This window comes from Callorhinchus milii, unplaced genomic scaffold, assembly GCF_018977255.1.
Source record: "Callorhinchus milii isolate IMCB2004 unplaced genomic scaffold, IMCB_Cmil_1.0 Scaffold9, whole genome shotgun sequence".
Lineage (NCBI taxonomy): Eukaryota > Metazoa > Chordata > Chondrichthyes > Chimaeriformes > Callorhinchidae > Callorhinchus > Callorhinchus milii.
Window position 1 is genome coordinate 18,061,445 of NW_024704750.1, and position 12,616 is coordinate 18,074,060.

At 43.2% G+C, this 12,616-nt stretch overlaps 1 protein-coding gene across 2 annotated transcripts; it reads right to left on the bottom strand.

The window, feature by feature from the left end:
- Positions 1 to 672: 672 nt before the first annotated feature.
- erh (ERH mRNA splicing and mitosis factor) lies at positions 673 to 12,542 on the bottom strand. 2 transcript variants are annotated; one of them, XM_007893217.2, is made up of 5 exons: positions 12,234 to 12,542; positions 11,202 to 11,216; positions 8,308 to 8,395; positions 4,267 to 4,387; positions 673 to 1,069 (listed from the first exon to the last, which is right to left on the bottom strand). In XM_007893217.2, the coding sequence occupies exons 1-5, from the start codon at positions 12,303 to 12,305 to the stop codon at positions 967 to 969; spliced, it is 399 nt and encodes a 132-aa protein (XP_007891408.1). In that variant the 5' UTR covers positions 12,306 to 12,542; the 3' UTR covers positions 673 to 966. The 2 variants fall into 2 exon arrangements, with proteins under 2 accessions (XP_007891408.1, XP_007891407.1); XM_007893216.2 differs by having other exon boundaries at positions 11,181 to 11,216.
- Between the last annotated feature and the right edge of the window lie 74 nt (positions 12,543 to 12,616).

A 12,616-nucleotide genomic window follows, 5' to 3' on the forward strand; every position in this document is an offset into this window, starting at 1 on the left:
ACTGGGAAGGAATTGGGGGTGTGGGGGCCTGGGGAAGGGGGTGAAAACGAATCAGTCCATTATTAGTTAAGGATTTTATGGCACTATTTCAAAGGAGCAGAGTTCCCATTTTCTGGGATATTCCTCCCAGATCCAAATTTGTCAAATAGAAACTGGACAGTTAATCGTTTGGCTCATTGAAAAATTAGCTCCTACCCAGCAGTCATTAAAGTGCTAGGAGACATTTTTGTTTCAAAGTGATCAGGCACGACTACATCAAAAAATAATTATAATTATTTGCACCATTAAGCAGTGCCGAGTAAAGAACTGGCTTTAACTAAAGGACAGCGATTGTATCATGTGAAATTTTATTGCTCAAAAACTACAAAAAAAATCCATAAATAAAAATAGTTTGTAGACCATACACAGAATGCTTCCGGGTAAAGTATTTCTTGCACATTTGTTTGTCAAAATGTCACGGTGGAAGAGCAATGTCTTAAAATAGTTTGAAAATAACCTCCAAAACATGCTGAAAAACTAGAACTGAAAGCACCTATTTAGCACTGATCAATATAGCACAGTGTAGTTAGTGTATCTTTTAAAACAAGGAACAGACTCAAGAGTTCCTTCCGTGCTCTGGCACTAAATGGAGAGAAAATGCAGAAGGCTGGGACAGAACTACAAAACAAGTAATTGTTTTTAACCTTTATTGAAAAGTAAAAATAAGAATTTAAAATGGCATCCCAACCAAACAAACAATTTGCTTCAATTGATGGCATCTATTAAACTCTAGTACAAAGACAAAACCAACATCTGCACGTTTATATAAAAAAAACGTTGTCATCATTACCCGTCTGCCACAGGGTTCGGGTGCTATTTCCTGTTGTTTCCCATTACTGTACCAAACTGAACTGAGTGAAGAGAGCACTGCTTGAACACTAACACTCGGGAAGTGCACTGTATACCGCCTGCTGTGTGAACTGCTGGCTATTTGCCCGCCTGTTGGGCCTGTCTGCGCAGGAGGACGTAGATCTTCTCTTTGATCCAGTCCTTGTTATAGGGCTGGTACGTCTGGGTGTCGGCTCGGTAACTGCAGGTGGGAGAAGAGGACAAAATAATCAATAGCACCTTTGTTGCTTTAAAAAAGTGTGTGAAAGACAAGTTCAGTTCAAAGCTGTATTAATGGGAACCATTGGGTAGAAATGCCATTTATCCCCATGCACTCCTATATGGACCTGCAAGACACCCACAGAACAACACCAGTTGTGCGCACAAGGTTTCTAAGAATGCTCTGACCCTGCTGATCAGAGAAACTTGGTGTGCACAACTTTCCATCCATTGCCCCAACAGGACTTCATTTTGTTTGCTGGTAGCAAAGGCAACTCATTAGAGGTGGAAATAGTCTACAGATCAAGAGAGGTATAAAGTTACAGACAGAGACACACTGACAAAGGCAGAGAGGGAAAGACACAAATTGGGGGAGAGAGAGGACATACACGCACTCTCAAGAGGAAAACATCGCAAAGAGAGAAAAAACGGACTCAAATTGAGAGAAGGGCTGTCATACTTTAAGTGCTATAATAATATAATAATCCTTGCATTTGATATAGCACCTTATCAATATATTTATAATTTATATAGTTAAGAAAGTAGCTAATCTGTATTTGGTTTTATGTCCAATTATCCACACTATTTGCTTATCTGCAAAAGTGTAGTCCCAAATAGTTCAAAGAATCATCTGTTTACTGTGTGAGCCTCTTAGGTACACAAATTATTGCTGCTGCCAAATAACACATAAGGTATTCCATACTACATTTCTTTACCTCCATTTAATGACTGGCCAAAAACTAGCAAAAGCAGGGAACAGGACAGGGCTATACAAAGAAGCAAGAACAACTACCACAATTCTATCTATGTGGTGTGGGAAGAAAAAAAGCACTCCTGCTTTATATAAGTCCTGATTGACCTTGTAACATAAACACAAGCAAACTGTCCCAAACTGTGAGCAACAAGGGGGAGTGAGAATTAAACTGTATTGAATCTGGTGGGCTGCCAGGGTTGGAATTTTTTTCCCCAGCATCCTGCAATCCTGCAGCCTGAAACAGGAAAAAACTGTTGACATTTGGCAGGAGAATGCATGTATTAGACCACTCTGATCAAACGTAAAACTGAGCATGCACATAGGGGTGGTGGGGGAGAAGAAAGAGTGTAGAATGAAAAGTGAGAGAATTAATCCATTCTGAGACCATTTACTCGACATAACACAACAAAATATCTAATTTTGCTGCTCAGGATACTGCTATGTAGCTGAAGATCGTAAATACTTAACTTGAACCCACAAACTCCTGACTCAACTGAGAACACTTTAAAAACTCTGCATTTTGAGGTTATTCCTTATTCCTTCTTTTATACATTAGATCCAGTACAGGGTAGCTGGAATGAGGTAATGATTAAGTGACTGTTTGAGGGAAATGATCCAATACACAAAGCATTTACACTTTCTCTGTATTCTCATTCAGCATTTTGTGAAGTTAATCTAGTTTTGTACCAGTTTATGAAGGAGATTAAATTGATACATTGGGATTCAACTAGGGTTTGAGGGAAATTTGCTTGCGATTTGGAAGGTCCTTTGAAGGACCTGGCAACAGGAACAATCTAACTGAAGTGGTGGGCTTGCAAGGCTCAAGTATTGCCCCCTTTTGTGGGGCTTTGGGAGAGGGCTATTAACCTGTTCCCTGCAATTTATTTTAGGCTACCCAATGGGGTAGATTGATTGTAGGTAACAGGCTAACAGAGAGAGAGAGAAAGAAATGGGGGTTGAAATGTGCATCATAAGGAAGGCAACTGGTCTGTGAAGGTCCCATGTTCAGTCCGTTATTCTGAACTCTAGCCACAACCTGATGTGGACAACAGACACTATAAGTAAAAGCTATCAATTGAAACAGATCAGAACCTATTTGAAGACACTCTGGACTATTGACAAAATGTCTGAATTCACACGAGATGACCACCAAATGCTATTTAAATAGCAATCACCAGTTTAATAAGATATCTCATTTCTTTATTGACAATGCATTTGAAGCGATCAAACATTTAAGAGAGATTTGCACTTTCAGATTTTCTAGGGCATCTGCAAATTCCCTGAGGCCCTGGGTAATGGAAAAGAACGTTCAGGCATAAGCAAACACGATGGCAATTATTTTGAGGGGAACCCAAGCCAACATCTTGCTGCTGTGAATACAGAACAAGTAACTGGATTTTCTTTTGCTAATTTTCTCTTTGCCTCAAAAGGCTCGACCCCTTTTATCCTTCTGTTAAGTTGTCATTCTACAGGAACAATGGTACCTTGAAGCAAGTGGGCACTATTCATAGTTGTGAATGTTGGCAGGATATATGTTCATTAAATTGGGGGGGGGGGGGGGGGGAAGAGAATAAATCTCAGCTCCTCCTGTCCTCACCCGACAACCATATCAGTGGGTTCATCTGGGTATTGATCAATAGAAATAACCCAGGCTGATCATTTCCTCCTTGTAGACGTGACAAAGAGCACCAGTCTTCAGTTTAAGAATACACACACGTATGAGACCCACTACAAGATCCAACACTTCTTTTTTGTCAGCAAGGTCAGCTAATTCAGCATAGAACCAAGGACTGAATCTGGAACCTTCACAGTCCAGCACCACGTGATTCCATGTGACTCGGGTTTTGGTACCAGAGCACAATGTAGCCCACGGCTAAGATGGTAACCTCTCATCGTGAAGGGCTACAGTATCAGTTGTGCACTCATTATAACTGAATGTCCTTTTAATTATCCTCATTAGCAAGAATTCTTATGCAAGGAAGTGTTAGATGCTGTCATTGATAAGGTATGGTCACTCACCTTTTATACACTGTAATCTTGTAAAAATAAAACACTAAATACTACAGCGTACAGGTACAACAAAAAGTTTTCACAAAGTTATACAGACAATTAACATTTGAAGTGCTGCACAGCACTACACAACATTATACTTTCTATTTGTTTTAAGCTTCTAAAATCCCTTTTTGTGCTCAGTTACACACAACTCAAATCGGATATAACCCAGCAGTGTGCTGGCGCCACCCAGTGGTTGCTCATGTCATTGCTTAATACTGTACAGAAGTCGGTATTCAAATTTCCAAATTTTTGAGTCTTAAAAAGACACTGTAAATCAGTAGACTGACATGTCACATACAGATGTCACATTCCACAATCAGTTAATTATTCAATCTTTCACCTGAGCTCGACTTGAAGAGGACTGTACTTACACAAGGCAACTGAGATCAGCTAAGTCATCAATAAAATCGAAGAGCTGGCTAATGTCATAAGTAATCGATGGGCTGTTCGGGTTCATTCGCTTCAGATGCTCTTCATACATCTTACAGACACCTAAGGACAAAGTCAAGGCAAAGGTAGCCACTTTATGTGTGCAATGGTTCCACGTTAACTAGCGTTTAATGGCTAGAATTGGCCAAATACAAATCAAGAAAATATATAACAATCAATTGGGGAATATGCGTTTAATCCAGGCAATTACACAGTAGCAGAAACAAACTAATTGTTGATGGCTGCTTTACGAACACTAGGCTGAGAAATAAAATCACTTCCGTTGTCTCAAGACAGAATTCAAATAATCGCTAGCCAATAATTCACTGTTTAAAGCTGTAGAATGCTTATAGCGTCTCCCTAAACAGACAAATGCCATCAAGTTACTCCCAGGCAAAGTAAGAAAGATGAAGATGATGAAAATCTGACAAAATTTGAGCTAATACAGTAGACTCTTGTTACGTACACCAGAACAAGTAACTGTTTGTAGTATGATGGTAGCAGCTGACCCCAAGAACGCAAGTTCATTTATAGTGTAGTTCTAGTGTGGAACATAACTTACTGACATCCCAAAAATCTAAAATATAGGTAAAATGGTCAGTAGTCTTGCTTTAAATATGTGTGTTAAAAAAAGGCCAACTCTGGTAACACGTCCCCTATGTGAAAGGAGCTATACAAGGGCAAGATGTTGCAGTTGTGGGTGGTCTAGATACAAAGAGTTAATTTTAAAATATTTCTAATTAAGAGAGGTGTAGGAAAGAAATCAAACGTCACAAGAATATGGAATGAACTAATTGGAGTCAATTGAGGCACAAGAGAGAGACAGAGAATTGCTGACTCTCTTATTAACTTAACCTGTTGGTCATCTCTTATTAACCTGACCAACCTGTTGGTTAGTCAGGTTAATAAGAGATGTGGAGAAAAGATGTAGCAATGGAATTAAATAAATGTTTTCATTACTGTCAGGTCATCATTACAGTGTTCCTAAAATACACCTGGAATTTCAAAGGAGTCACCTTCCCCATCATCATCTAAAAACGAGTGTGGAGTGGGATAGAGGCTCCAGTAAGTCAATTTGAGAGATTTCTACTTTTTAGGTTCAATTTATATGTTAGTGTCTCATGAACAACAAAAAAATTACATTTGTATAGCCCTTTCATGTCGGGAGGTCATCCCAAAGCGCTGGACAGTCAGTGTTTCGGACCTGAGCTGGGGTCGGGATTGGGGAGAGCAGGGGGGGAATAAGGGTGACCAAAAGCACGAGAAGAGGGTCTTGAGATGGGTTTTGAAGGAGGCAAGGAAGGGGGTGAGGCGGAGGGACTGTGGGATGGAGTTCCAGAGGGTGGGGGCAGAGTGGCAGAAGGCCAGCCCGCCAATGATGGGGCAGGCGAGGCGGGGGACCTGAAGCTGGCCGGAGCCCGTTGAGCAGAGGGAGCGGGTAGGTTGGTAGGGAGTTAGGAGGTTGCAGAGGTAGGGGGAGGAGCAAGGCCATGGAGGGCTTTGAAGGTGAGGACAAGGATCTTGAACTGTACCCTCTGCGCAATGGGAAGCCAGTGGAATCAGGTGAGGATGCGGGTGATAAGAGTCATGTAGCCAGGTGGAAAAGACACGAGCATCATAGAGTTCTGGATGATCTGCGGCCTATGGAGGGAGGGGTTGGGGAGGCTAACAAGCAGGGAGTTTGCACTCAAGCCTGGATGTTATGAATGAGTGTATGAGGGTTTCGGCAGCCTGTGGTGTGAGACAAGGGCGGAGCTGGGGAAAGGCAGAGTGAGTCATTGCATGGATGTGGGGTAGAAAGGATAGCTGATGGTCAAAGAAGACCCAAGATTCTGGACTGGTTTAGTAAGGTGGAGTGTGCAACCATGGATGATGATGCTGTCAGCGCCTGAGGAGGGCTTCAGTCTTGTTGATGTGCAACTGAAGAAAGTTAGCTCTCATCCAGGATTTGATGTCTGACAGACATTCTGTCAACACAGCAGTGGTCCTGGAGTCAAGGGTGGAGGCAGAGAGATACAGTTGGGTGTCATCCGCATACATGTGGAAGTTGACCTCATGTCTGCGGATGATGTCACCAAGAGGGAGCATATAGATGTTGAAGAGGAGGGGACCAAGGACAGAGCCTTGAGGAACGCCGCACGAGATGGTGCGGGGGCTAGAGGAGAAGTCGTTTGTGGAGATGGTGTGAGAGGTACAATCTGAACCATTGAAAGACAGAACCATGAAGTTTGAGGTGAGAGGAGAGGCGGTGGATGAGGATAGAGTGGTCAATGGTATCAAAGGTAGAAGAGGGGTCAAGGAGGCAGAGAGGACCCTGGTCGCTGACGGACAGAATGTCATTTGTCACTTTGACCAGAGCCATTTCTGTGCTGTGGGCGGCATGGAAATACGATGGAGGGGTTTGCGAAGGGAGTGGCGGGAGAGGAAGGAGCGAAGCAACGACTCATTCCGGTACCTTGGATAGGAAAGGGAGGGTGGTACTGGGGCGGTAGTTTGAGAGCAGGAATGGGTCCAGGGAGAGCTTTTTTTAAGGATATGAATGATGATAGCCGTTTTAAAGGGGTGGGAACGGTGCCAGTGGACAGGGAGAGGTTTATGATGTCTGTGAGTGGAGGGTCAAGGAGGTGAAGCTGGGAGGTAAGGAAAGGGGTGGGGATGGGGTCAAGGGAGCAGGTGGTTGGTTTCATGCGGGTTATAGTGGTGGTGAGAGAGGAGTGGGAGACAGGTTCGAAGTTGTGGAGGGAGGGATGGATAGGGGCCAGGGTGTGAGGGGGAGATGGGGAGGGGGAGCAGACGGAAAGGCAGAAGCAGTTGAGTAGATCCCCTCGACTTTGGTTTTGAGGAGGTCCAGGGTCGCCTCGGAGGTGAGGATGGGAGAGGCATGAGCGGAGGAGTCAGCTGGTGATGGAGAAGAGGAGCCTGGGATTGTCCTTGGCCTCCAAGATTGTTTTGGAGTAGAACGATGATTTAGCGGAGGCGAGGGCAGCGCAGTATGGTCCAGCCAGATCTGTGGATGGACTGTTAAGTTGGACTTAAGCCAGATGCGTTCAGCAGCACGCAGCTGTGCTTTAAAGGAGCGGAGATGGCTGGTGTACCAGGGTGACTTTCGTGAATAGGAGACGGTTCGGGAAGTGAAGGGAGCAAGGGAATCGACAGTGGTGGAGAGGGAGTTGTGGAGGAGCATGACCGAGGAGGATAGGTCATTGTGGGAAGAAGCCCAGAGAAGGAGAGGGATGGTGGTGGGGGAGATTTTTTTCAGGGGCGGTAGGAAATGGAGGTGGGTTGGGTGGCGGTGGGAAGAGGGATTGAGTTAAGAGAGATGAAGTGATGGTCCGAGATGGCTTTGGGGGCAATAGTGAGGTCCGACACAGTGAGGCCCCGAGCGATGAGGTGAAGTGAAGGTTGAAGTCGCCTAGGATGAGGAAGAGTTCAGAACAGAGAGAGAAGGAAGATAGGAAGGTGGAGATGTTGGAAGGGAAGATGGAGGAGGGGGGCGATAGATAATAAGGATTTTGAGGGAAAGGTTGGAGGGATGATGGGGGGTAAGGTGCTCAAAGGAGGGGAAGGTTCCAGAGAAGTAAGGCGATAGGACGAGCAGGGACCGGGAGATGAGTGCCTTAACAATGGTTAGAGCCTGACACCGAGCCGGGGTGAGGTGACCGTAAGCACATTGAAGAGGAAGGTCTTCAGGTGTGATCTGAAAATGTGGGAGGGGACAAGGCGGAGGGATTGAGGGAGAGAATTCAAAAGTTTTGGGGCGTAGTGGCTGACATCACAGCAGGTGGAGTGGAGGAGACGAGGAACAAACAAGAAACATTAACACATATGTCAGAGAGGGAGAGATACACACACACTTCTATGAGCTATTAATATAGCAAAACAGGCTCCATGGTTCAAATAACCTCCTCCTACATTTCAAACTAAAAAAAAGCCTCAAGCATTACGGTTTTAAAACACACAGAAGGCAAGAAGAAAGCACTCACCTTCCATACATTCATTTACAGACTCATAGTCAGCATATGTTCTGCCTTCCGGCCTTTTGGTTGGCTGAACCAGCAAAATTGTATGAGACTGCGAACAGAGGAATTAACCTGTTTATTAGATGCAAAATGACACCTTGCTCTCACCTTACTGCAAGCAGTAAATAAAATATCCATAAAATAGAAAACTTCCTCTCAGACAAGGCATTATAACCTAAAAGCTTATTAATTCCTGCTCTTTGAAATCCCATATGTTCTCCACCCTCAATACTTGGGATCCACAGCAGTAATATTAACTGTGTCTCTATCACATCTTGCCAAGAGGCAGATACCCCACCTTAAGACTTTTAGTACAAAATCAATGTTGACCTACAAACCTCCCAGCCAGGAGAGCTGGAATAACAGTGCAAAAGTGCACATCAGCGGGTACATTTATGATCTGTGTCTTAGCATAGCGTGGATGCAGAGAAATTGCAAAGACTAAACTTAATATATCAATATGTTTTAGCATGGCAGAGCTAACAATTTACGTTAACTCTGGTTAGGATTTCAATAACTTCCATCAAAGCAATAAGTTCCATTTATGTATAAAATTTGTACTGTGGCTTGGGACTCACTGAGGAGTAGAAATATAACGGCTGACACGATTATATATTGATTATAAGCTGACTTTATTTGTGCAGGTGCATGGTGGGGAAAGTGGAATAAGTTTGGTGGGGCGGAGGGGAGTCGGGAAGGAAGGAAATGCAATCACATAGATGGAAACAGGTCATTTGGCCCATCTAGTCCTGCTGGATTGTATGAACAGGATCCGAATTGTAATATTATAAAAGAGCCTCCTGAAATTGACTGTTAGTGATCAAGTGTGAATAATGAGCACTTGGTGAGCTGTCAAACCTATTGAACTATCAAATACCAGCTGACTGCAGAACTGCAGCCCCAACAGAAGGAAAATGCCTTCAGATACGTGGGATAAAACTTAGTAGAAAATTACTGATGGGGGGTAAAAGAGGATAAGAAATTCCATATAAAAAAAGATGAGCGACACTCACTATAGTATCTGCATAAGTAGCCAGAAAAAAAACTTTCAACTTCTTCCTCTAATGCTGGAAATATGGATGTAACCAAACGGTAGTGGTATTATAGTAAAAGGACAACATCCATGTGTTGACGGGACTATTATGTTCCATCATCTCCACCCACTCTACTGCTCTTTTTAAAGCACACAGCATCACTCTTTCTGCTGGGAGTCTTTTACATATCCACAACTTGGTGGAGGGGAGAGGGCACGGTGGCCACAATGAAAGTAATTTAAATCTTGTTAATTTAGTACTCATGACCTGTAGTTTTCCTTTATGGTTCAAATTAAATAACTTACATTTATATAGTCTCTCATGTAAAAGAATGCCTTGAAGCAGTTCTTAAAACAAAAATAATTTTAGATAGCTATGTTGTTACGCAGGCATACACAGTAGCTAACACATACCAGTGATATCTCAATTAATATTAATTTAACAAATATTATTAACAAACAATTTTCAAGCAATCTTTTCCATTGAATTATTCGAAAACAGTTTTGATGAGGGAGAAAATTAGCCAGAACATGTGGGGGAAATTTCTGCTTTTCTTGAAAAGCTGCATCATTTCAGATTTCCCACAAATTACTAGTCAAGTTTTATTCATATAAAATGGATAAAATCCAAGAAAAAATACAGTAATTACATTATGTTGTTCAATCCTCCCACCTGGATCACGTTCCCCTTCAACCTTTTCTCAAATATTGTGTAAGATTGGTTCAAAATTTTACCGAGTCTTAGAGGAATGAAAAGTCACTCTTCCCTGAACAGCTCCTTAACACAAACATGCCATTGAAAAATTAGGAAGTGCAGAAACTGTGTAAACTTGTCAATTTGCTTTCAAAAATGATGTATAACAGCAGATTGTCACACGATATGCTACTTCTACAGGTAGTGAAAAGCACCTTCAGAAACACCCTGTTAACATGACCAAACCCTAGAGCACAACAAAGACAAAAATTTTAGAATGGATCAAATTTAAATGGATGTGGAACACAACTCCCAACAAATGTTGCAGGGGTTACCTCCTTCAAAAATAACTGATCTGCTTGAGAAAAATGTTGGGAGGTTACGGGTGCAGCCAGACACAAACCCTTGCTTCCTGTGCTCGGGGGGGGGGGGGGGGGGGTGAAGGGAAGAATCCATAGGGAAGGAGGCTAGAATATTGATTCATAGATTTTTTCCTGAAAGTTTCTCTCGATTATACTTAGCAAAGAATTCGGAGTGGGTGGGCTACAATTCACAATGGATTTTTGTGCTTCTTGTACAGAGCCTGAGATCTTGATAAGTGAATGGCTGTGTTTTTAAAATATTCTACACTTTATTTTACTATTAGAGTAGGGCACTGATAAGACTTCGCTATAACTGCTGTGTTGGCTATAGTACAATGGTGCAAAAAGTTCTTAATCTGACCACAAATACAATTTATCAATAAATTACATCCAAAAATGCAAGACACCTGTTGGAACAATTGCTATATGCAACTTTAAGAACTAAACACTACCCAGGAGAAAGAAACATAACTACTAATTTAATTTCGCAATGCATCACAATGTCCTTGAAGGTTAATTCACGAACAAAAAAAGCTGCCTTAATAATTTCTGTTGATAGAATCCAAACTTAATTAAAATTATGCATATCTGGACAGTTACTTCATAATTTTAAATACACACTAGTTCAAAAGTGCATAAAGGATGTCCCCAGAAATGTTATTTTCCTTCTTGCATTTTACAGATGTGTTCCTAGGTACAAACGATAGTTCTGTGCTAGTTCCAGCCACATTTTTGATAGCATCAATACCAGATTCCTATGGAAATTCACCTGCACGTTTACTGCCTGAAATATATAAAATAACATGGATTAGTAAATGCACAAATAGCTACAAACATAATATCCTATAATGTACACAATGTTTTTAATCAATGTCAACTGACTGACTTCCTTTAAAAAAAACATTTTTTTTTACTGTCTCATTTTCCTAGTTTTAAACCCCTGTCTCTTAAAAGCAGCAGCTTATGCTATCTTACAAATTCTAGTCAGGATTCATTAATTTAGGATGGATGCTCATTTTGGTCAAGTGTGGCCTATTTTGAAATGTTCACTTTAGCAGTTTAAACAGATTTACATACATTCTTTGTTAAAGTGCATCACACTCGTAACATTTTCCTCACTGTTGACCGCCTTCCAGTTTCATGTCCCAGTTTTGCAAAGTAGAAGTATATATTTCTTTCGCTTAACTTTGCAAGAAAGCAAACTCGGCCGTGCAAACGGTCGCAATTCACAATCCGTGAACTTTTGAAACGACAAATCACATTTGCATCGCAAGTTTTCGAAGTTATGTGCAATGGCCTCTCTCTCTCCCGCCCCCCCCTCCCCCACTCCCGAGATGATATCGGCAACCGGTTACCAACAGCACAGCCCCGAGTGAGGTTCCGGGGGAGCCCGTAGGCCTCAGACCCTCTCATCCAGTCACGGCGCGAAAAAAAAAGTAACGCTGGCTTTTCACGCTGGACTTTATAAGCAATGTTGACGGGAAAGACGACCATTTTCTCTCCCCCCCCCTCCACCGCCTACGTTATCCCGGGCTCTCTCGCAGCCCCCCACCATGTTGAACCCTGGAACCGCTGTAAAATAACGCGCCACTTCTCTGCCTCAACGGACACTCGGCGCCCGCCGCCATCTTTGTGCGGGCCATCAAGCCTCCCTCCCTCCCTCCCATTCTCGGTTCGACCCGGTAACAAGAGCCCCGGCTCAAACCGGAGCTGAGCTTTATTCGCCCGAAACGTGAAGGGAGGCCCGAAGCGAGGAAGGTTTGTGGGGTTTTTTTTCCGACGCTTGCTTGTAAAAACCAACCTCTGGCGAAGTCGTATCGCCGGCGGCCATCTTTGTGCGGGGCAGAGAGGGCGGGAGCGAAGCTCTGAACATTCACAAAACAGCCGCGACCGCTTTATGTTTTTCTTTTTTTTTAAAAAAAATATACCGCCTGAGCGATCCCGAGCTGGATCGGGTCTACCGCCGAAAAGGAGCGCGGGCGGGCGGGCGATCGATCGAGCCGAGAGAGAAGGACTTTTCGTGGCGTCTTTTGTTTTCAGCGATGTAACGTGACGCGGAGACGAGACGAGCGAGAGACCCGCGGCCGCTTCTCCCCGGAAGTGACTGTGTGGCGTGAGCGGGTGGCGCGCGAGCTCACGCACGCACGCACACACACGCGCGCGCACGCACGCACGCACGCACGC